At 51.4% G+C, this 22,857-nt stretch overlaps 1 protein-coding gene across 4 annotated transcripts in view; it reads left to right on the forward strand.

Annotated features, from left to right (window-relative positions):
• Window positions 1–18,741, forward strand: part of MACROH2A1 (macroH2A.1 histone) — a 95,199-nt gene extending 76,458 nt beyond the window's left edge. For 2 of the 4 annotated variants that reach the window (XM_090288292.1, XM_090288293.1), the window contains exons 6-9: window positions 3,523–3,613; window positions 8,083–8,172; window positions 10,565–10,739; window positions 18,013–18,741. In XM_090288292.1, coding sequence (XP_090144418.1) covers window positions 3,523–3,613; window positions 8,083–8,172; window positions 10,565–10,739; window positions 18,013–18,178 — 522 coding nt within the window. In that variant the 3' untranslated portion in view covers window positions 18,179–18,741. Of the gene's footprint in view, window positions 1–1,770; window positions 1,871–3,522; window positions 3,614–8,082; window positions 8,173–10,564; window positions 10,740–18,012 lie in introns of all 4 variants that reach the window. The other 2 variants (XM_090288290.1, XM_090288291.1) reach the window with 1 other exon arrangement.
• The last annotated feature ends 4,116 nt before the right edge of the window (window positions 18,742–22,857 follow it).

Below are 22,857 nucleotides of genomic sequence, written 5' to 3' on the forward strand. Positions count from 1 at the left end.
TTTTCTTTCAATGCAGGGGCGGAGTGTTGGCTTAACTTAAGTTTTTATAAACAGCATTGGCTTAAAGTCACACGGGATACTGACAGGAGATCCTAATCAAAACTCTTACCTTGTCCTGAATCCTTAGAGTTCCCTTGCTGCACCCTGAGGGCCCTTCTCCCTGAGCACAGCGGTTAGCACCCTGGCCCTGGTGCTCGCCTCTCTCCTATGCCTCTGCCCGGGCGCCAGGGTCTGTGTTTCTCAGAGCTTAGCTCCAGGGAGTGGGTGGCCCCCAAATCACCCTGCGATGCTGAGGACCATCCTGCGGAAAGTCTAAGGGGAGAAAACTTGTTCCTCTTTTTCTCTCCGCATCCAAACTAAAAATTCGGGCCACTGCTTTGTACCAGGGCATACCCAGAGTCCTTCCCCAGCCATGTGACCCAATTTACTTCCACAACTGCTTTCTCACAGAGGATGGTGACTTTTAGGCTAAGCCACTCCCTTTTTTGAGAATCTGCTGTCTGCTTCTGGAAATCAGAAATGTGGATTTATATTTCTGAGACTTATAATGTGTCAGGTTTTTGGTTTGGTTTTCAACAAAATGTTTGGCCCCAGAAATTCAGTGACTTGGAGCTCAGTTGCCAAGAGCCTCCCTGCCAAGTGTCCTTGGAGTGAGGGCTGGACAGAGGTTCCTGCCCTGCTGGGTCCATAGGCTGCAGTCAGCTCTCCCAGCCTGGACCTCAGTCTGTCTGGGGCACCAGCTACTCGGGGGCTCATAGGCATTGCTCTCTGCTGCAGCTGGAAGGAATTTACGTCACTGAAGAATGAGCATCTTGAGAGAAAGAGAGAGCAAGAGAGCTAGCTTTGCTGCAGGCACTTGTACCCAAGAAGAGGAAGAGGAGAGCATATATAGGCTAGAAATCCTGAGCCAGCTAGTTTTAATTCCCTTTGTCCCTCTCACAGCTGAATCCAGAATTTGGGATTCCTCTCATCCTGAGGGTTGCTATTGGCAACAGAATAACAGTGGGGAGAGGGCATTTAAAAAGAGCCAGTTGGTCAGTCACTCATAAAACTCACTAAAAGAAAATGCTCAACCCATTGGGCCTCAGAGTAACTTCCCCAGCAAGGTGAAAACCATTTAAAAGATACATTGTCTCTCTAGAGAACTGCTATTTTCTTCCTGAGTTCCACCAGACCGTCAGCATCACATGACTAATAGACATCAAATTAGATGTTACTGAGCAACAGACCATCCAACCCCTTGCCACCCCGGAGCAGGGCAGGGGAGCCAGCCAGCCAATAGCTATGGTGATGGGGACAGTCTTAAAAACCAATGGCTACTTAGAGGAGAATGGCAGAGCTACTAGGGGTTTGCCCAAACTGGCTGGGACTGCTGCCCCACCCCAGTGCTCAGAGGAGAGGACGGTCGCCTACAGCACCACCACCTGGCAGTGACTGCTCTGATCCTAGGTCCCAACAGCTGCCTCTCTTTAGCCCCAAACCACAAGTTCTTTTAAGGGGATATAGACTCACCAGTCCAATATGGCTTATGCTTCTCTTTTGCCCTAAGCATCATCACTCAGCAGGTTCTGGTCCCTTAGCCCAGCTTGCTTCCTTTCAGCATCCTTTGAGTCTTGTTAGGGACGGATTCATTTTAGGCAGTAACTCCCTGTTCTCCTTGGTGCCCAGTGCACTTGAAGTGTTCGCTGCCCTTCATCTGTGTCCCAAGGCTCACTTCTCTGTGACTTCCAGGCTGTCCTGTTATTTCCCACCTCATGCTTTTCTTTTCAGCTGAACCTTATTCACAGTGAAATCAGTAATTTAGCCGGCTTTGAGGTGGAGGCCATAATCAATCCTACCAATGCTGACATTGACCTTAAAGATGACCTAGGTAATTGGGAATGGGGTTTGGCGCCACCAGCTGTCAGATGAAAAGTCATGGAACCCAGAATTTAGGTTCTTCATCTTCTCAAACTTAAGATGATCAAGCCAAATTCCCAAATCCAGATGAACATTTGGGGGTAGACATTGCATGTCTACTTACTCCAACCCATTCCAGGTGGAAATGATCTGATGGTGTTTCATTAAGTGCAATTGGTTACTGTCTTTCCCTTGATTGTAAATATATCGCCATCTAAATTCTCTTCCATAACTATCACACTGACTGCTGGTTACTTGGGGAGGGATATTTTTAAAATGTGTTTATTTTTTTAAGAATGGAAAAATCTCAGGTAACTCCAAAATGATAGTTTCTCCATTTAAGCCTTAATTAGAAATGACGCTCAAAGCCTGAAAGCACCTGGAAAGGGAGAGAGCTACATCTGTATATAGTGAGGCTGATTTTAATCCACCAGTAAATTGGTTCCCCCAAATTTGCCACCTATTGTCACTTCAACTTGTTTTTACAGCTGAAAACAGTATGTGACTGAGTGCCACCATCATGAATGATTTGGCTAGAGGATGATATTAAACAGAAAAGCAGTATTTCTGAGTGAGTTCCTACAGAGGAAAGCTCCACCCCACGAGCCATGGGGTCTCCCTGCTCGGGAGTGGCCACTCTGTGGCTTCATCTTTGCACAGAGGAGCTGTCAGCTCAAGGGCACCAGAAAGGCTCCTGGGCTCTTGACTATGAGCCTTGCCAGGGGCAGCAGGCTGGCATGTGCCCACATCAAGGCAGCCTCATGCCTGTACAAGCTCAGGCTCATTCTCTGTGCCTTCAGCTCCCACCTGGGGCTGCCTTTGGAAGACAGCAGAGTTCCCTACTGCTTGTTCTGAGCCCAGGCCCAGCCCGCACAAACCAGGTACAATAGTGGGCTGAAGCTGGGAACGGGGACTCAGGAGTGCTCTGCTCGAACTTGCTTTCCAACTGCCTTTATCAGAAACCTCTTAAGAAAATGAAGCCACACGCTAGGAGAAGCAAGGGTTCTATCCTATTATATGTAAAATACCAAAAAATGAGATTACCTAGAATGAGGTGGGCCTAGAAAAATATTTATACTCATTGAAGGGAAAGACAAAGGCAATCCTCTATGCATACCTATGCTGTTTTCTTGGCATTCAAGGGATGTCCCTGGAAGGTAGACAAAGTGAGTATCAAACCCAGAAAGTTGACTGCTGCTGGCAAAATGGAGAAACTTATATTGTTTTGGTTGGCCTGATAGTCCACATTTTTGTTTCTGTTTTTGTTTTAAACAGACGCCATGTTTTAGTAGCCTTTTCAGTGGGGTGCCAGTTTGACAGGCTTTTGCGAAGTGAAATGGGGCATTTATTGTTTTGTTATTTCTTTTAACCTTTGAAATGACCTCATGTGTGTTTCTCTTTTTTTGGGACTTGTCATTCAAATGTTTAATTTCAACATGTCACATTTGATATTCCTCCTCCTCACCCCCATCCACATGTGCGCACACTTCGTGGACTGTGCCCCTTGGGCTCCTATGTTGGAATCGACCAGGTAGGCCAGCCCTGCCATGGGGCGTTAGTGAATGTGCCTGTGCGTGGGTCTCGGTCCAACACAGTTGATATACATTTGTTTACCTGTTATAGTTGCAAGTTGTACAGGCTGACATTGCCTCGATCGACAGTGATGCTGTCGTTCACCCGACAAACACTGACTTCTACACCGGTGGTGAAGTAGGTAATGCCTAGCTGGGTGCTGCCGAGTGTGTGTGTGCATGGTCAGTCGGCCGCCGCAGACAGCTTGATCCTTTGACAGCTATGCAGGGCTGCATTCATTTCACACTTCCAGCTGTCCTGACCTTCCCCAGGTCTCCCCTCCCCGGGTGAACAAAAGAAATCCAGCTAGCTGTCAGCCAGGTGCCTCGTGCAGCTCATAGATGGGCATGCTTCTGGTTTGGAAACTGGTTCAGCAACCTCATTTCTTCATTTGCTTCATGAGGTGCCACTTTGGTGGAGACTGGGTTCACACAGGACCTCAGCTGCAAGGGTGATGCACCCAGATAGGCCGAGTGGCATCCCAGACCACTCCTGTGCCCACTGTGGAGCAGACACGCACAGGGATGGCTGTGCACAGGCCTTCCACCCCGCCCCCACCTGCCTCTCTGCATCAGAGCACTCACTCCTGGAAGTGGCTTTCCAGGCTCAGGTGCCTGCTGGGGCACTTCCAGAACACTCTCCCACACTCAGGGGCTCTCAGACCTTCCAGAAACATAAATCACCTCATTCCAGTATGGTGTCCTTAGACCACCCTTGAGAAACACTCTCCTAGACCCAGAAAGCCCCTACATCCCCGCAGCAGCTGACACGCATCATCAGTTGGCTCTTGGTGCTAAATAGCTGAGTGTAGGTGAGGCTGAGAGTGCTCAGGGTACCCAGCCTGTGGCTGCTGACTTGCTGCTGCAGGGGGCCAGGTAGTGCCCTGCTTAAAAAAAATGCTGGGCGCTTCTATAATGAGGCATCGGTATGATGGCAAAAAAGAAAAAACAAGTGTCGGAGTTGGAGATATGTGGGGCTTGTTGCCTCATCTGTAACTGGTTATGGGGCCTGGGCAAGTCACCTAACTCCCTGATGCCTCAGTTTCCCTATCTTAAAAAGAGTAACAATGGCAATTATGTTAAATAACGTAATAAGCAAAGCGTCTTGTTTTGTACCTGGCTCATGATTGGTGCTGACCCATGGTCTCAGTCTCGCATGTATATGGTTTTCACAGTACATATGCGGGTCGCCAGGGGAGCATTCTGAGGGTAGATCCAAACACCAGCTTCTAGAGAGAATGGAGACATTTCTAATGAGGGCGAAGGCGAAGTCACCATGAAGGAGGAGTGTCCTGGACACGGGAGGCCCAGCAGTTGAGCAGTCCGGCTGCCCAGCTCTGTTTCATGACACTGGCAAAGCCTGCTGGCCCATCTGTTCTGGCCACTGTGATTCGGGCTGAGTGTTGTCCTGGGCATTTTTAATTTCGGACATGCAAAGGCAACTGGACAGAAAGTCAGGATTTGCCAAATTGCCAGGCCAAAGTGAACCCAGGCTGGAGGTAGTTAAAATAAACTCCCCTCTGCCGAGCTTTTGGAGGAGTTTAAGAGTGCTTAAGTCAGGCAGCTTAAGAGAGAGACACTTCTGTTCTTAACCAAAAGAAAACTTGGCGAGAAATCCTTATTTGGAGGACTTCTCTTTCAGCAGGGAGTGACTAAGGCCTGGGCCCAGGGAGCGGGGAGCTGGCCTGCTGGTCACTGGGCGGCCTGTATTCAGCAGGGTCAGCTGCACTATGGACCAGAGCTGGAGGCTTGGCGAAGGCCCTGCCCCACAGAACCCAGTCCTTCCTGAGTAATGACAATGCCAGCACTTTTCCCGCTGGCCTGCTTGTCCCCAGCCCACTGCTGTGGACAGCAGGGCAAACACACGCTAGCCTCAGAGACATGTAAGTGACATGGGTCTGAGAGCCTGCCCAAGGTCACATCACTCAATGACACTGTGATAGCTGGGAAAAACACCTCAGCAAGTCCAGACAGCCTGAGTGGCTGAAGAGGAAAGACTGTCAGGATCAGAACCCAGGTCTTCCAAAGCCACCTCGGTGCTTTTTCTCAGTGAACCAGTCCAAACAAGTGCTGAATCCAGACTCCCTTTATGATGCCAGCCAAGATCAACCAGATTCGAACGTACTCTCAATTGGTTCCAGCTCCCACTTAATGTGTGAGAGGGGAAGTGAGGAAGCTAGGACGTAAGCCCTCCAAGTCTCACATTTGGTGTGAATCCCTGAGCCCGCGACCGCTGGAAGAAGGAATGCGAGTGCAGGAATGCTTAGCCCCAGTGATTAACTTTGCCCATCGGAAGTTCTTTCTAACAGTGAAATAGACCACAGGCTTAGCCTGACGTTTGTCCAAGCCTAAATTTTCGCTTAGGCTGTTTTGAACACTGATACTTATGCCTGCTTTCTAAGCATGAAATAATGTTCTTGTTCTCATGGGAGTAACACGTTTATGCTTGGGGGCAAATAAGCCAATTGCTTTATGATTAACCCTGAAGTTAAGCCTAAAAAGCAAGAGTCTTACATTAAGAGTGTTGACAATACAGTTGAAATGGGCCTGTTTCTTGTTAAAAAGTACACGTGTGTCTACATGAACATGTGCATACATGTGTGTGTGTAGGAGTAAAGTCCTGACTGAGTGGATTGCCTGCAATCTAGGGTTCAGTTTTTAAGTTGGGGAAATGCACTAAGTGTACTTTAACTTGAAAATTTCACTTCTAATTAAAGCAAAATTTAATTATAAGTAAAAATGTTAAAGTAAACGCTCTTCCTAAGATAAAACACCTTTAATTGTAAATCAGCCCATTTTCTTAATACTTTGTATTTTAGAAAGGAGTTGGTAATATTAATTAATACAGTACTGATTTTCTTTTCCCTTCCAAATTTCCCAGCTCTCCCCAAGAGCAGACAGGAAGGAGAGTTAGGACCTGTAATAGTCCTGCCAGGGCACATGGGTCCCTCCCTCGGGCTGGGGTAGGAAGATCAGCTAGACCAGGGGCAGCAGCTTTGGGGATCCAGCGGGTTCATTTTTCTGAGGTGCACGGATATTACAGGTGAAACTGTAAGCAGGCCGCACTCACCTTGTTGTATCCTCAAAGCCCGCACCTACAGGTGGGTAGGGTCTCTGAGCCCATTCAGCCAGTTAGCAGCTGTCACCTCTGCCACTTTAAATGCCTACTTCACTCCTTTCCAAGATGGAAAGGCAGGGGGGCAGTCTGGGCTGAGGAGGAGGGAAGCTGGATCCCACCTCAAGGATCCCAGGTTAACCTCTCTGAAAGCCAGGCAGCCTCCTAGACAGCTGGGGGCCCCTGTGGCTGACAGCCTGCTGGTCACTTCCTACAGCTGGGGCTCATAGGTCAGTGCCAGCCATTAGCCCTGGGCAGTCTTATTGCTGACAATACCCAGCCATCTGATTTTCCTTCTAGACATTTCCTGGGGTCAGTGCACCTCTCCAGAACAAGTGTGTAAATGAGGCAAGTTTCTCTAAGAAAATCAGCCCTAGCCACAACAGGGTGAACCCAGGGAGAATTTGGGCTAGCGCCTTCCCATGCACCCTGACTGACCCATCCCTTGAATTTTCCAAGATACATAGTGAATCTTAGGGGAGTATTTTTGTCCTCTCGTGAGGAAAAGTACTTTAAAATGTGCAAAACTGAGGAATCAGAGCTTAAGGAAGACTGAGACCCCATTCTAGCCAAACTTTGGTGACGTCTCATTTTGGTGGCTGCTTTGCTGTGCCCCACAAGACATGTAACCCACAGACCTTATCGGTGTTGGGATCTTATCGGAGAGTATGGTTTTCATAGCAGAAATTGATTATCAAGTACCCGAACACACAAGAAAAAATGCTTCCTTCCTCCATCGGATTAAAAGAAAAATCTGATCCTGGATAGTTAAGCCATCCTTCTTTCCAGGCTTTTCTATAATGCAAATTCATCTTTAAGCTCTGCTTCTGATGTTGTTCTCCTTTACCCAAAATGATTCTAAATCATAAGTGTGATTAAGGAAATTCTGTCTGAGGCCATTATTATTAATTATTATTATTATTATTATTATTATTATTATTATTTTGTATTCACATATATCAAAGCTGCAAAATAGGAACTAAGCACGATAATAATGCTGGTCCAAAGGTGGCCAGATCTGATCACTTTCTCTAGGCCCACAGCCAGGAGGGGAGCTGACTGCCTGATGGGAGCACGGTATGCTTTTCTAAAACCTCCTTATTTGGGGGTTCTCCCAGAGACAGAAGAAAAGCCTGGGGGGGGTGGTGTCGGCCTTGGAAGCCAGCACCATCTGGTTTCTCACGCTGATATAAAGCACGCAGCACAGGCATGCTCACCAAGAACAGGCATCCCCCATCTCTCGCATCTCTGGCCCCTCCAGGATCACCCTGAACACCCCCATAAGGATCTACAGCGCCAGAGTAGTAACTGGTCAATGGTGAATCCCTTCTAAATCTCATTCTTGTGATTCAGCCGAGGCTTAACTCCTGTTTTGCAGCCATATGGAAATTTAACTGGTCAGAATATATAAAGTGTGTAATCACCTGACATGCTAAGTGTGTGTGCATGTCCTGAGACACCAGAATGGCAATCTGACCTCACCTTGTCCTTGTCTAGGAAATACGCTGGAGAAGAAAGGTGGCAAGGAGTTTGTGGAAGCTGTTCTGGAGCTCCGGAAAAAGAACGGGCCTTTGGAAGTAGCTGGAGGTAAGGCCAGGAGTGCAGGGCCCACCGGGGTGTGGCCCGGGCAGAACCAGGGAGGCCGTTTTATGAAACGACTTGGAAGTCAGAGGTGGCGATGCGAACGCGTCTCTGAGCTGGACCCAGGGGAATGCCTGCTGGCCTTGCAGCTTAGACTTTTGTCCCAGGCAGGTTGTTAGGGGGGCTTCAGAGTGGGGAAAAGAGCCTTCCCAGTTTTTTTCTTTAGTACTTAAGATAGCTTCTAAATGTTTGCTGTCTAGATCTCAGATTTTAAGGAATGACAGAAGCTGAATTTGGCAAATGTAAGAGCTGAGAATTAGAGATACTGAGCCATCTGCAAAGCTGCTGGTGAGAGAAGCAAGTCAACCACTTGTATTAAGCCATCTGTGCTTTTCACGAGAAAAACATAAATACACATTTCTCACTTGCCAATTACGCCTTTTCTGATACAAGGGAGATTTGATGGGGGTTGGGGGACAGTAGTGCAGAGAACTAGAAAGGCAGAGGCCTTGTTACTGCTGCTGACCTGGATTTCAGAATTTCAGGTGGACAGAAAGCCTCTGAGGGCCTGGGAGCCCAGACAGTGGGTGAGGCCTGGCTCAGCCCACTGCTGTGCACAGCAGGGCAAACACACGCTAGCCTCAGAGACGTGTAAGTAACATGGGTCCTTACATGTCTCTTAAGAGTTTGCCCAAGGTCACATCATTCAGTGACACTGTCACAGCTGGGAAAAACAGGATTCTGTCTTCAAATTCTATTTTTAATGAATCTTAATTAAATACGAGCATCAATAACTATGTGATGTCCACACAGCCCTTTTTCAGAGAGTCCGTCAGTCCTAACCCCTTCTTCCCCACTGCCTGTGACCTGCTAGCCTGGGCTGGTGGGGATAAGAGGGTGTCATTCCGTCTGCTGCTTTGTGCCTTTGACCTCTGCTCTGCCAGTTGTTTTGCTGACAAGGCACAGCTATCAAGCTCTTCCAGCCAGTGCCACCTGGAACAAGGGAGGCCGCACACAGCATAACCCACCTGGCCCAGGACCTGACCTTTCCTCATCTGTTCCCGGCACCCTGAGCCTGCCCTGGGGCCCTTCGCAGCATGGCTAAGAATACATTTGCTTGTTCTAATAACAAAAACACACTTTGGGCTTGATTTTAAGATTTTAGAAAAGATTTTAAACTATAAAGATAAAACACATCCCTGCTCCACTGTCCGAGATAATCACTGTTAACATGTGTCTTTCCAGTTTTTTTCTGTGCACAGTTTAGAAGTGATGTCTCGGGTGGACAGACCAATGAATTAAAGCCTCAGTCTTAGGTTTCTGTAGGTTAGCACTCAGCCCAGAATTCTCAAAACAGTGAGTGAACAGCACGAAGATACACGCTCAGACCTGTGACGCTCAGTTCAAAGCTGTTTGTACTGTACCATGAGACACTGCCCACAAGTCAGTTTCCAGGACCTGCTGGTGACACAGTCTTAACACGCCACACCTCTGGGATGGTGCTGACTGGTGTTCCTCACCAAAGGGGGTCAGGAAGCGCCTGATCAGGCTACAAAGTTCAGGTGGCTTTCTGTTGCGGCGGTGCGGGGGCGTCGACATGCCCCTGGATAGGAGCAGGCAGCAGCACTCACCAGCCCTTTGGACCTAGAACCAGCTTCTCTGCATCGCCTCTCTGGGGACAGGAATCCTGAACCGTGCTCAGGGAGGCCCGGGGATGACTTTTGTCATTTCCTGGTGGGTAGCAGACCCAAGGCCAAGGGCTTGGGGCCTGTCGGGGGCACAGATGGAGAGCAGGCCTGGCTCTGGGAATGTGTCACTGGGACAGGGCTCCTCCTCTGGAAGAAGAATATAGTTCCGTCCTAGAAACGGTCTCCTTCTTCAAAACTAAGCCATTGGGAACAGGGCAGCAGACATGCTAGTCAGGTCACTTTCCTAGTCAGTTTGTCCCAAACTGTGTCTGGCAGATATATAGCTACATTATAACTATATAGACCCATGAGTGGACTTGAGGAAAGGGGGTCAGAGACACACTGAGGTAATTCATTTGAAGGTGCCACCATTCTGACACATTCAGTCAAGTGAGGTGATTAGGGCTCCCCTCCAGGAGGGCTAAGGAAGGGGTCCCCACGGTGTTGGCTGCAGGTCCTGGTGGTGGGGCAGCCAGCGCCAGCTTCCCGAGGCTGGGTCTTGGTGTGGCCTCCTCCAGAAGAGAAGGAAGACTAACTGAGAGCAGCTTCCAGCTCGAGCTCCCGTGGGATCCCACCTCAGCCCTCCCCGGGCCCAGGCCCCAAGGGGCTCGCGAGATGCGCTATCACTGCAGAGTAGGTGTGGGTTCGGCGTCTAATGCTATGTGCTTTCCAGAGGAAAAAACTCACCGTTCCTGTCTCGTCCACTCCAGCTGCTGTCAGTGCAGGACACGGCCTGCCCGCCAAGTTTGTGATCCATTGTAATAGTCCGGTATGGGGTGCAGACAAGTGCGAGGAGCTTCTGGAAAAGACAGTGAAGAACTGCCTGGCCCTGGCAGATGATAAGAAACTAAAGTCCATCGCGTTTCCATCCATTGGCAGTGGCAGGTAAGGGCACCAGCTTGCAACCACAGCACTCAGGGGTGTCTTTGCCTGTATGTTTAGCCCATAATTGTGGGGCTCTGATTGTACAAGGTCATCTGAGGGTGCTTTCAAGCACTGGCCTTCATCTAGGAGAACAGAGCAAGAAATAGGGAAGAATGCAAACATTAGGCAATGGTGCGGGACCTCTGAAGAGCTGGAGTGGGACAGGAAGCCTGAGGACAGTACAGAACTTATGCTGTGACAGCAGATACCATCACAGAAGGTAACCTCGGAGTGTACTGGGGCCGTCCAGGTGGGTGGGGAGGACAGGCGAGCTGTGGAGGCAGGGATAAATTAAAGGAGCATCCCTCCCACAACCAGCTTGTGGCTGTGTTCTAGTTCTGTCCGCAGACCACAGCATTCTTGGGGCAAAGCCCTGTGCCGCCCACTCTTGTGTGCCCAGGCGTCCCTCACCTGCCAAACCTGCCTGCTCTGCCTCTATCTCACTGCCTTGCTAGCCAGGCCATGGGCCCTGACAGAACTGACCAGGCACTTCATGGGAGTGAAACAGGGCTAGGTCCGCCCCACCTCCCTGCAGTACCCCCAGGGGGCTCAGTGGCCCCTGAGACACACACACAAGCCAGAGAGCCTGCACTGGAAGTGTCGTCTTTGTACAACAGATGGGGCAGGCAAGGCAGCAACCACCCCAAACATGCCACCTCCCAGGCTGCACCCCCCAGATGCCAGCAAACAGTCATCAGGTCCCTGCCTGGCAGAGCAGCCCTGTGCTCTGGTGTGGGGTCAGCCTGGACTTGGGTTCTGGCTCGGCCAGTAACCAGATCAGTGAAGGCACGTAAATTAACCCCTGCTGTGTGAAACAGGCACAGCAGTCCCTTCCGCAGCACCCTCGGCCTGTGGTGGTTCCACTGCCCGCCCCGTCTCAGGGTCCCCCCTGTGGAGGAGCTGAGTTGCAGACTTCTGGATGGGCACTGAGCAAAGGGAACCTGGCCTCCAGAGCTGCAGCTGTGGGGATCGTGGGCCCAAGAGGGGTCACAGCCCAGGGCTGTGTCTTGACAGGTGGCTGCACCTGGGCTTCCCATTGTGAGCCTGTGGGTTTCTGCCACCAGCCCCTCCCAGTACCCGAAGAAGTCAGGGCTCTGCAGAGGCAGCCTGGGTTCTGTAAGGAGGTGCTGGTATCAGTCCCAATCAATGTAAGTCCCCCCTCCTTTTATTTTTAATACCAAATGCTTTTTTGTACCAGAGTATAGCCAGCTTCTCCAACCTTCCCCAGAAGGTCCGTTCTTTGACACTGCACTGCTGTGTGACCTTTGGTAAATGAATCGCCTTCTCTGTCCCTGGCCTGCCTTATCAGTGAGGCTGTGGGGACTGCCCTTCCTCACAGGCATTTCTGAGGTTCAGTTAATTAGTGCTTCAGAGGCACTTTGATCTACTCTGATGAAAGGTGCTTCCAAAGAGAGAAGCAATAGGAGCTGTTATTGGAGGTAATAATTTCACGCTCTTTCATATGGCTATTGGGAAATTTCTAATTGAAGCATAAAAGTAATTCTCATAAAAGAGCATCTGTTATTACAAACTTATTTACATTTTTCATGGAGTAAAAAGTTTTAAAAAATAATCAATTGAAAGCTTTTAAGAGGGTGGAATTCCTAAGGTGAGCACATGTGCAGGGCCGCCCGGCCCACATCTGCTGGGCAGACCTTGCCCCGCAGCGCCGAGTCAACAGCTGCCCTCCTTTCATGAGTCCAGGACGGGATTACACCAGAGCCGGCCCGTAAATCACAGTGGGTTTTAGGAGGGGAAATAAAACAGCTTGTTTGTGGCATCCAGTGTCTCTGGCATAAAAGTCATGTTGGAATTAAAACAATATAAATGCAAACATGTTGGTAAAGCAGGCTCACTTTCCCTCAGCCTAGCTCAGCGTCCCAGGCATCTGGAGGGTGGCCACGACCCCACACCCCCTTCCTCCAGCCCATCGGTCCCCGGGCCAATCTTGAAGCCCACTAGATATAAATGAGACCTGGGGGTGCAGCCTTGGGAAGCCACCTCTGGCATCTGGACATCCTGTCCTTGGGCATTCTGGTCACAATATTTATGGACACTCCCACTCCCTCAGCTGTTTGACATTAGGGAGCGACCCCTCTCCGGAGGGAATAGCTTAGTCTGGGGCTTTGATTAAATTCTCCTTAGGTTTATGAGCTTAAAAGGAAAGCCAGTTTGTCTTTTTCAAGCTACCATGTATGGTATTTATTGAGCCCCAGGCACTCTGCTAAACCCTTAGCTGCATCCTCTCACAACAGCCCTACGAGGTATGCACTGTTATTAATTCCACTCACAGGCGCAGAACCGGAAGCTCAGAGTAGTTAAGTCACTCACCTGTGGTCACACAGCCTGTCTGGTAGGGTCAGAATCTGGTCGGAGTCCCCTGGTTTCAGTGCTTGTGCCATTAGGCACATGGAACCCCTGCCTCTTGTCCCCGGAGGTCACAGACCCACCTCCTCATACCCTGCTAGAGGTTTGCCCCACTGCCTACACTCTGTGAGTGGGTTTTAGGGAACCTTGGAGCCACCACTTGGAATTCCCTGGCCTGCCCAGGCACGCCACTTAGGCAGGACCCTGAGACGAGAAGTATAAAGGACAGAAACCCAGCAGAATTAGGGAGAATCACTTATTAACCCAAAATATGTGAGCCCTGGAGTGAGAGAAGGTAAGAGACCTCTTTTGCGGTTGTGCTGCCTGGGCCCCTCTCTGGTCTTGGGAGACAGAGGGCCCATCATCACCCCTTTCTGAATTTTAGTTTCTCCTGCTGGTAGTCCCCTGCTCTCAGCTCAGGACCCTGATAGCCTGGTCTTTATCTCTGGATGGAGAGGCCTCTGGCTGGGCAATTTCAGGCAGGCTCACAGTCAGACAGGATAGGGAAAAATGGAGGAGCCCAGGCTCTCAGTGTGAGGGAGACCTAATCCCAGCAGAAGAGTGTCTACACAGGGTGACGTTTTCCCCACATCACCTAAGCTTCCAAGATAGCCAGCCCTTCTCATCTCCTAAACAGCCAAGACAGGTGGACTGGCCCAGCAAGGAAGCCAGACTCCATCTAAAACCCTCATTTACTCCTATGCAGCCTGCAATGGCAGGCTCCCAGTCTGTCTCTTGCAGAAATCCACCTGGGCGCTCCCCACCCCCAGGGCACAACCTTTCCCCACAGATAGCCTGGATTCCTCTGTGCCGATGCCCTGCCCAGCCATGGAGGGCAGGTTCAGCAGAACTGGAGGAACTGAAAACTCCTCTGTGAAGAGGCCTAATGAACCCCAATTTCTGCCATCCAGATAGGATGGTGGGACAAACAACCAATGTGTACAGTCCCCAGTAAGCAGGCTGACCCAAGAAGGCAGCAAACAGAGATAGCCCATGGGGTGGGTCCCCTTGCACTAGTCTAGGGAAACTGAGGCGCCAGACATGGCTGGAGTGACCTCAGGGGAAGCTCAAGCTATCCTCAGACCTGAATATGACCTTGGAGTGTAAGGCCTCGCTCCCACTTGCTCTATTGTGTTTCAGAGGAGGTGGCAACTGGTCTTACCCAGAAGGCAGACAGTGCGGCATAGGACAGAGTGACTGTCCCAGAGGCAGTGGGCCTGACATGGGGCAGGAAGACACAAAGACATGGCCAAGCAGAGGGTCTGTGCCTGCAACCAACATGGGAACCCAACTGCTGAGAAGTGGAAAGATGAGGGACATGCCATAGGCAAGCAGCCCTCCGGGAGTTGGGCAGTGCCACACCCAGGACCCCTGCCCACACCTGCTCCCCTGCCCTCCGCCTCCACGCCTCAGCATGCAGGAGGACAGGGCCTCACAGACCCAAACAGCAGCCCTCTGGGGCCTGATGCCACATGGTTGGCCCAGGGTAACTATGACAGCTGCCGTCACCCAGTCAAGCGGTCACGGGGTCTGGAGTGGGCAGGCATATTGCCACAGTGTGAGCCCAGAGCACCCACTTTTCAGAGACACAAATGACTGAGGACTCGGTGCATCATCTTGTTCGGTTCTCACAGCCGGTTCTCACAGCCTCTTTAGTCAGCAGGTACTTCGGTTACCAAACCAGTTGGCCCAGGCGGAGAAACAAGGCACAGAGACAAGACCCGATCTCAAACCTCAAGTGGCTCTGCCGCTGCGTGGCCCACAGCTGCCCTATTTGGAGGGCGCGGGGCGCAGAGCGTACAGCACTCTCGTGAGAACATCTGTGGTGCAGCCCACTCTGTTGCAGAGACTAACTGTGGCTACTAGAAAACAGCAAAGCCGTTACCTTCGTTCCTTCCAGGCACCTGGGTGTCCCGTGTGTCCATTCCGTGGCTGGGTTTCTCCTGTGTGCTGTGGCTGTCTAGCACAGAGGGGTGGGTTCACCAGCAAGACATTTTCCTGGAAGCAGAGCACATTCACATTCACTCCACATCGCCTTGAAGGACAATGCCAGACCAGCCCACACCCCATTCCTAGCAGGGCCAGCAGGTGTGGGCACTGTGGCTTTAAAGCCTTGGGACCCCTACCTGTCCCCTCACTTATGGGCTCTTCACCTCTGGGCCCAGCCTATGAGCTCAGAGTATGAAGTCCATGCTGGCTCCACATACATGGTGGTCCCCTCACCTGCTGAGTCAGACTCCCTGCATGGAGCCCAACAACCTGCACTTCCACGGGCCCCCCTCACCCCGAGGCAGGCTAGTGTTGACAGCTGCTGATATAGGGACAGGGAAGGACGTCCCCTGCCAAGAGTCTCACAGCCCTTGTCAAGGGTCCCAGGCAGAGGAATGGCCCGTCATGAGAGAGAGTCTGCGTCAGAAAGTGCTGGGCACAGGTGGGAGTGACTGGCATGTGTTCAGTGCCCCAGGGAGGCAGAAGGGGCCAGGCCACACCCCGTGTTGGAAATACTGGAGGGAACAGGCTGTGGCTCTCAGACCCACAACAGACTGCTCCTCAAGGAAGTTCCAGAGGCCCTAGCCTCAGCCCAGCTCCCCTGCGCTGGTGTGAAGCAGAGGTGGGCGGGAGGGCCCCCTCACTAGGGGGGTGTGGAGCTGTGGAGCATGGTCTTGGGCTTCCAGTGTGGGGAGCCATGCTTCACGGCTCCACTCAGCAAACCCCCCCCCCACACACACACACCGGGTCCCATCCACAGACAGAGCTCTGCCTGGTCCAGGCCAGCCCCCTTGGCTGCCGCAGCCTCTGGACATCCCCACACCTTCCTGTCTGGCCCTGGCTGCCTCCTCAGGCTCCCCTCACCAGGATGAAACTAATGGGGTCACTGTCATCTGACCAGCCCTTTAGGCGGCAGCCACATCTACAGCAGGAAAAGAAACATTCGCTCTTTGTGAGGCACTTAAAATAGGCCCTTGGTCCAGCGACGCTGTGACCCTGTGCGTGCACACCGCTTCCCACAGCTGGCCTGGTCCCTCTCAGGAGTGGGGCTGGGGTGGGAGGGGCAGCCCCCAAGCCTCATGCTCCCCATGACTCATTGTCACATATGCCCCTGGGAACATGCTCACCGGAGAGATGCCCCCTGAAAACAGGAGGTTGGGTTTGCTCCTCCAGCCCTCCTGGCATGTACTTTGTTCCAGTTCACCTGCCCTTCATGCTCCGCTCACAGAGGAGTCAGACACCTGTGCCAGGTGTGGCGCGAGCAGCTAGCTCCAGCCTGAACTTGCCTGTCCCAGACTGGGGAAGGGTGTGGGGACCACGTGGGGGCCCTGCCTCTCCTCACTCCCATCAAAGCCCTTCTCCCTGCACATCCCCACCTGGCCCACGTGTTGGTCACCCTAGTTCTGGTGGTAGACAGAGTTCCCAGGGTCTCCCCGGGAGGAAGCTGTGCCTGTCTGACACGCTGTCCCAGCTGGATGAGTCTCTTCATGCAGCCTCCAACCCACTGCCCGCCCCGCGGTCCCGTGTGTGCGGGCCGCCTTGCAGGCGTGCTTGTGGCCAAGGGGGAGCCGCCTGTGCGTGAAGGCGCTCGGGCTCTGGGTTGCAGCCCCCTGTCGCCCACAGGCTCCCCTGGACAGGCTGGGAACGTGCCCTGAGTGACACCCCTGTCTTCTAAGAATAAGCGTCACTTCTAAAGCATCCAGAAGTTACTAGGGGTCCACTGTCAAGAAGGCAGGCACAGGGAGGGACTCCTCGTGTGCACCTGGAATGCCCCGACAGCAGTGAGTGTGGCTCTCCAGGGGGAGCAGGAAGGCGGGCAGAAGTCCCAGTTCCCAGTGAGCGAGGCCAGGGGTGTTCTGAGAAACCTCTTACCTGGCAGCAGGTCCCTGGTCAGAGAGTCCAGCTGAGACGGGCCACTTGGTCCAGCACTCTGGGTCCCAGCGGGTCCACAGGCTCAGAGCAGATTGAAGACTGGAGATCTGCTGATGAACAAAGAAATCCTCATGAAAACTGGCCCCAAACTCTCACCCTCGGTACCCTTAAGTGTCAGCTGGGATAAAGGACCAATGGCTCCACAGCCCATCTTATTTCCACCAGGCTAGGCAAGTCGCTACCTAACTGCTGCTGTGCCCCTGTGTCACCTGGGTCCTATATCTGCAGTGTTGACCAGGAGCAGCCTTGGACTCCCATGAAACAAGGAGTCCTGCTTTCAGATTCTTGCTGAAGTTCTGAGGCCTTACCCCTAAATCGCTACGTGACATTTACTTTAAAAGGAGATGCATGTGAATTCACACCCGTCTGGTTTGGAGACTTGGATGCTGTCCCTTGAGATGAAGAGCCACTTGGCCTGGAGTTGCTCTCCTGTGCCCACAGCTCTCTGACGCCCTGGTCCTTGGGGTGGTGCAAGCTGCTGTGTGCTGGGACCAGGTCCCTGGCCAGCAGCCTCACACCCACAAAACTGAGGGCCAGTGCGGAGGGTGTGACCCATCTACTTTTGTGGACGGAGGTGAAAGCTTCCTGGAAGCTGCAGCCTCCGGTAACCCTGGCACTGAGATCCACAGGCAGCCTTTCAGAGCCTGGAGTGTGCCCCAAGCTAGTCAGAGTGATGCTGGGAGCGCACGCTGCCTTGGGGGACTAAATGCACACCACATGCGACAGAACACGTTCTGCTGCGGGTCACGGTTCCCTGCCCACTTGTCCTTCCCTTGTTTGGTGGGCCCTGGGCTTCCTCATGCCCATGTCTGAGCAGCTACCCGACCCAACATGGGGCAGACAGCACCCCTGTGGCCTGAGAGCCTCCTGGAGGGCAAGCGTGGCTGGGCGGGGTGGTCCCGTGGGTGTGGTGGCCTCCCCTGCTGAGCCGTCCTCTGTCTTGCAGGAACGGTTTTCCGAAGCAGACGGCAGCTCAGCTGATTCTGAAGGCCATCTCCAGTTACTTCGTGTCAACAATGTCCTCTTCCATCAAAACAGTGTACTTCGTGCTGTTCGACAGCGAGAGTATAGGCATCTACGTGCAGGAAATGGCCAAGCTGGACGCCAACTAGGCCGAGGAGAGTAGGACCAGCCCGTGCCGTGCCCCGGCCTCCAACGTGAAAGAAAGAAAAGAAAAGAAAATCCCCTTCACTCCAATTGGGAGGCGGGAACCCTTTCGTTTTTGGTTTTGCTCATCTAGGGAAAATAAGGTTTTGGTTTCCAGTTTAATTGTTTTCGACTTTCTAAAATGTTTTTACGTTAGCACTGATAGTTGGCATTACTGTTGTTAAGCACTGTGTTCCAGACTGTGTCTGACTTTAGCATAATCTAGGAGATTTATAGTTTTATTTTAATGAAGTCCTGCTCGACGCAGAGCAGCGGGAGAGCAGTGTCACCACGGGTGGCAGCGTCCAGGAAGCCCGTTCGTAACCGTGTGTCGTGGTGCTTTATTGTGCCCCCAGTGGCGTTCTTTTTACTATAATGCCCCTTTCCTCCCTCAGAAAGAAGAATCATGAATATGCCGCAGACTTAATTTTTGTTTACTTTTTGTTAACAATGGGTTTGAAAATGAAAGATTTTAAAAGGCAGAACAGAATCTGTTGTCCTTAATTATATTTGCAATTTGGAATCTGTGTGAATTGATTTAGTAAAATGTTCAACTGTTGTTTGGCACGTTTCAAGTTCTTGTGCCCTTGAGCCCTAAGTCAGCTTCTCTCTTCACAGGGTGGGGGGCCTTGGGTTGGGCAGCACCCCCCACCTCCTCAACCCCCACCCTGGAAGACCACAGTGGCCGTGCGGGGGGGCAGGGGCGGAAGCATCTGCAGATCCTAATGGCTAGTCTAGGGAGTTCACATAAAGTCTCCTTTCATCCTTGCAACACTTGAGCAAGGGTGTTACCCTCATTTTAGGGATGAGGAAGCAGATATATAGGAAGCGGGTGGCAAGTGGCAAGCTGATACCAGAGCCAAGCTCTCTCCTGCCACTCACGCCTCCTGCTGGTCTCTGGCTCATGGCTGGGCCCAGTGCCCCTGGGCCACTTGCCAGATGAAACTGCAGAGGACTCAAGACCTCCTTCAGGGCTGTGTTGGACCTGTTGCTCCTACAGGATGGGGTCCCTGGTGCCAGGAGCTTTCCAAGTGCAAGGTGCCACCCTGTGGTCCCCAAGGCATGCTGCCAGCTTTTACATGCCTTCCCCCAGCTATGGGAGTTTAAGGATGTGGATTATTTAGAATGATCCCAGCTGGACCAGAGTAGCTAAACTCTTATCACCTAAACTCAGCAAAACACAGACACTATTTGCTTCAAAATGTACGTTTGCCTAAGATGCACAGAAGACTGCTTCTGTCTGTTTAGAAAGAAATGTGCCAAATGGAACTGCCTTTTGATATAGCAATTCCACTTCTGGGATTATACCCAAAGAATCCTGAAATGACAGTTCAAAAGAACCTGTGCACCCCTGTGTTCATAGCAGTACCATTTAAAATAGCCAAGTGCTGGAAACAGCCTAAGTGCCCATCAGTGGATGAGTGGATCAAAAAGCTGTGGTACATTCACACAATGGAATACTACTCAGCCATAAAAAAGAAGGAAATCTTTGCAAAAGCATGTATGGAACTGGAGAGTTTTATACTTAGTGAAATAAGCCAGGCGGTGAGAGACAAATACCATGTGATCTCACCTAATACAGAAAACTAATGAACGAAACAACAAACGATCAAAATAGAACCAGAGGCATGAAAACAATGAACAGACTGACAGTGACCAAAGGGGATGGGGGGAAAGAAAGGGAAGGGTCTAGTCAAGGAACATGTATAAATGACCCATGGACATGGACTACAGGGTGGGGATGGACTGTGGGGGAGGGGTGGGCAGGACAGGGGAGAAGAACAAGGGAAAGATGGGACAACAGGAATAGAACAACAATAAAAAAGAAAGAAGGAAACGTCCCTGCTTCTAAAACAGACTTGAACCAGGAGGAACTAAGCACCATACTGCACATCACCGACGAATATAAAGGATCGTGTTTCCATTCCAAACTGCGCCCAGGGAAGCCAGCATGGAAGTCCTGGGCTGCCAGACAGCCGGCCTCTCCGATGAGAAGCCAGCTACGTCCAGCTCAGACTGAAGGACCTTTCCAAGTTTCTCCTCAATGTAAGGTGTTAAGAAGACTTTAATTTTTTCCCCAAGATCTTTGTTGGGTCTAGAGTACATACTTCTACTTCCTGATTAGAAATCTGATACTGTACTGTCTGCCAGACACTGTGTTGAGTCCCTGTGGGCATCATTTCATTTTGTCTTGTGGTGACCCCACCAGACAGGTCCTGTTATTAGAGCCAAGTCACAGCTGAGAAGGCCTGTGTGTCAGCAGTGACACTGCGAATCAGAGGCCACCAGATTCGAACACAGAGATGCTGACCACTGTGATACAGGCCTCCTGGGATATGTGAACCAGCAACCAAAGATAGTCCACTTGGTTTGGGTGGTGTTTCTAAGTCAGAGGCAGAAACACAGGTAGCTCTGAGGCTTATATGGCCTCTGGGTGAGTGAGTGGCATCTCCTTAGCTCTGGAGTAGGAACACGAGAAGCAAATCCTGTGTCTGGTGCATATCTCCACTAGATGGCGCTGAGAGGATTGGGAAGTTAAAAAAAAGACGCTGGTTTCTGCTCTTCTTGTGCTTGCACAAAAGAATAAATTGCACTGGTCAGGATTTGCGTGAATTATTTACCATAATCACCTAAATATTTCTAAACTTTCAATAACCCAAAGCACATCATGCCCCTGAGCTGTGGGTTCCTTGCAGAAATTCTTTTCAATGAAACTGAGGGAAGGAGAGCCAACCAGCTGCCTGGGATTCCCATCATCTCCAAACCACCCAGTTCGTTTTAAAACTGGGATCAAAAATTGTTCTCTGATGTCAGCCTCATGTTTACAGGAAAAAAAGAAAATAGCTCATTAACTTTAAAAACTGGTGTAGCTGCAAGGAACCACTTGAAATGCACACATGCCTCTCTAGTCAAAAGACAAGTTTGCAGTTAAGTAGAATTGACCAAAAATGAAATTATTCTTTGAGGGGGGAAGATTGCAGGCTGTCCCCTTTGCTGTAAACTGTGTCAGAAGAGACTTGCAGTGAGTACTATGCAGCAGGGGTACCCCACTGTCACACTGCCAGTGTGCCAAGTCTCCAGCCCCAACACTGGGTCATGCACCCCATGGTTTTACCATAACGTTCTCCCATCCCTATCTCCACCCTGCACTTGTTTCTGAAAAGCAATCCTTGCCCTCGGCAGCTGGGCTGTCCTGAATAATCCAGTCGGCCTCTGCACTGCTCTTCTGTGAGTCCCAGTAAATGACATCCAAGATCTAACATGGCACCATGGCCCTAATACGACTCAACTGACCATAATCACCAGTGTGGGTGTGTGTGCATGTGTGCATGCGCCACACCCATCCTGCACACCCATTGTTTCCTCTACTTGATCCCTATTTTATAGGTAGAAACTACAACACAGAGAGGTAAAGCATATTCTTCAAGGTCACACAGCTATCGGTGGTGGACCTGGGATCTGAACCTAGCTGACTACAAACAGCTCTCCCACTCCCCCACCCTGGAGGCTGGTTTCTCCTTTGGTATGTACCCCTAAACTTTGCTCCAGTAGGCAGGGCCTCTTGTCTATTCACTGATAGCTGTCCCAGTGGTCGGCCCTGGCAGTATAAACAGAACCTGTTGGATGAGGGGTGAACAGAAGTGTGTTTAAAACTATCCAGTGGCCATCAAGGACTTACTGGGCGATTGCTGTGAATGCGGCCTCAGATAAGGGGCTCTCACTGAGGCAGGTGACATACAGCCTCTGCCCTGCAGAATGGGGACCCAGAGAGGTGCCTGCTGAGTAGGCACTCAGAGGAGGAGTGTGCTCACCAGCTCAGAGTGCTCAGGGAGGGTTTCTTGGGGTAGATAGCCTAGAGCTGGATTGTGCAGGAAAAGTTGGAATCTTCTAGGCTAAGAGAGCAAGGTGGTAGGAGATCAGTGGCAAGATGCACCCAGGCATCTCAGCCCCAATGCAGGGATCTTCCCCTGTCTGAGGACCCAGGTCGCACAGCCACAGCCCCCAGGCCGGCCCCACCGCCCTGGCCTCTGCTCCTAGTCCTTCCCTGGCATGTGTGTGGGGCTCTCCATCCTGGTTTGGTTGATGGGGCCAAATTCCTTCCTCTTGTTCACAGGGTCAGGTGGCTGTTTGGTCACAACTACACAGTCAGCCCCAGCAGAGAAGAGAAGGCAAAAAAAGAAGAGACCAGAGATGGGCAGTAATTTCCCTCTCTCATCCATCCACCCACCCCCACCCCCCGCCAGTGCCTGGCCCAGACCTCTTTGCGCTCACAGGCCTTTCTGGGAGGGTGGAAGACAGGATCAGCCAGTCAGTGGCAGCGACAGACACTCCTCTTGCTCCCTGAATTGTCCCTCACGCCACACACACATCAGTCACCCTGAGCGGTCCTGCTCTCCTCTCATCAGAGGCAGTGGTGGCTGGGGGGTGGCCTGGCCAATTTATTCATTAGCAACTTCGATGTTTAATTTTCACTGCCAGGCGCCACAGGCCAATGTTATCTCAGGAGCTGGCCTTGGTGCCGTCTTGGACCAATCGCCCTGCAGGCACCGGCCCTCGGTGGAAGGTCCTGGCCCACCCCAGGCTGAGAAGAAAGAAATGCTCAATGACCAGGGTTAAGGCCCCCTTTTCTTTGATTTATAACCTG

This window comes from Furipterus horrens, unplaced genomic scaffold (genome assembly GCF_987537825.1).
Source record: "Furipterus horrens unplaced genomic scaffold, mFurHor1.1.pri manual_scaffold_10, whole genome shotgun sequence".
NCBI lineage: Eukaryota > Metazoa > Chordata > Mammalia > Chiroptera > Furipteridae > Furipterus > Furipterus horrens.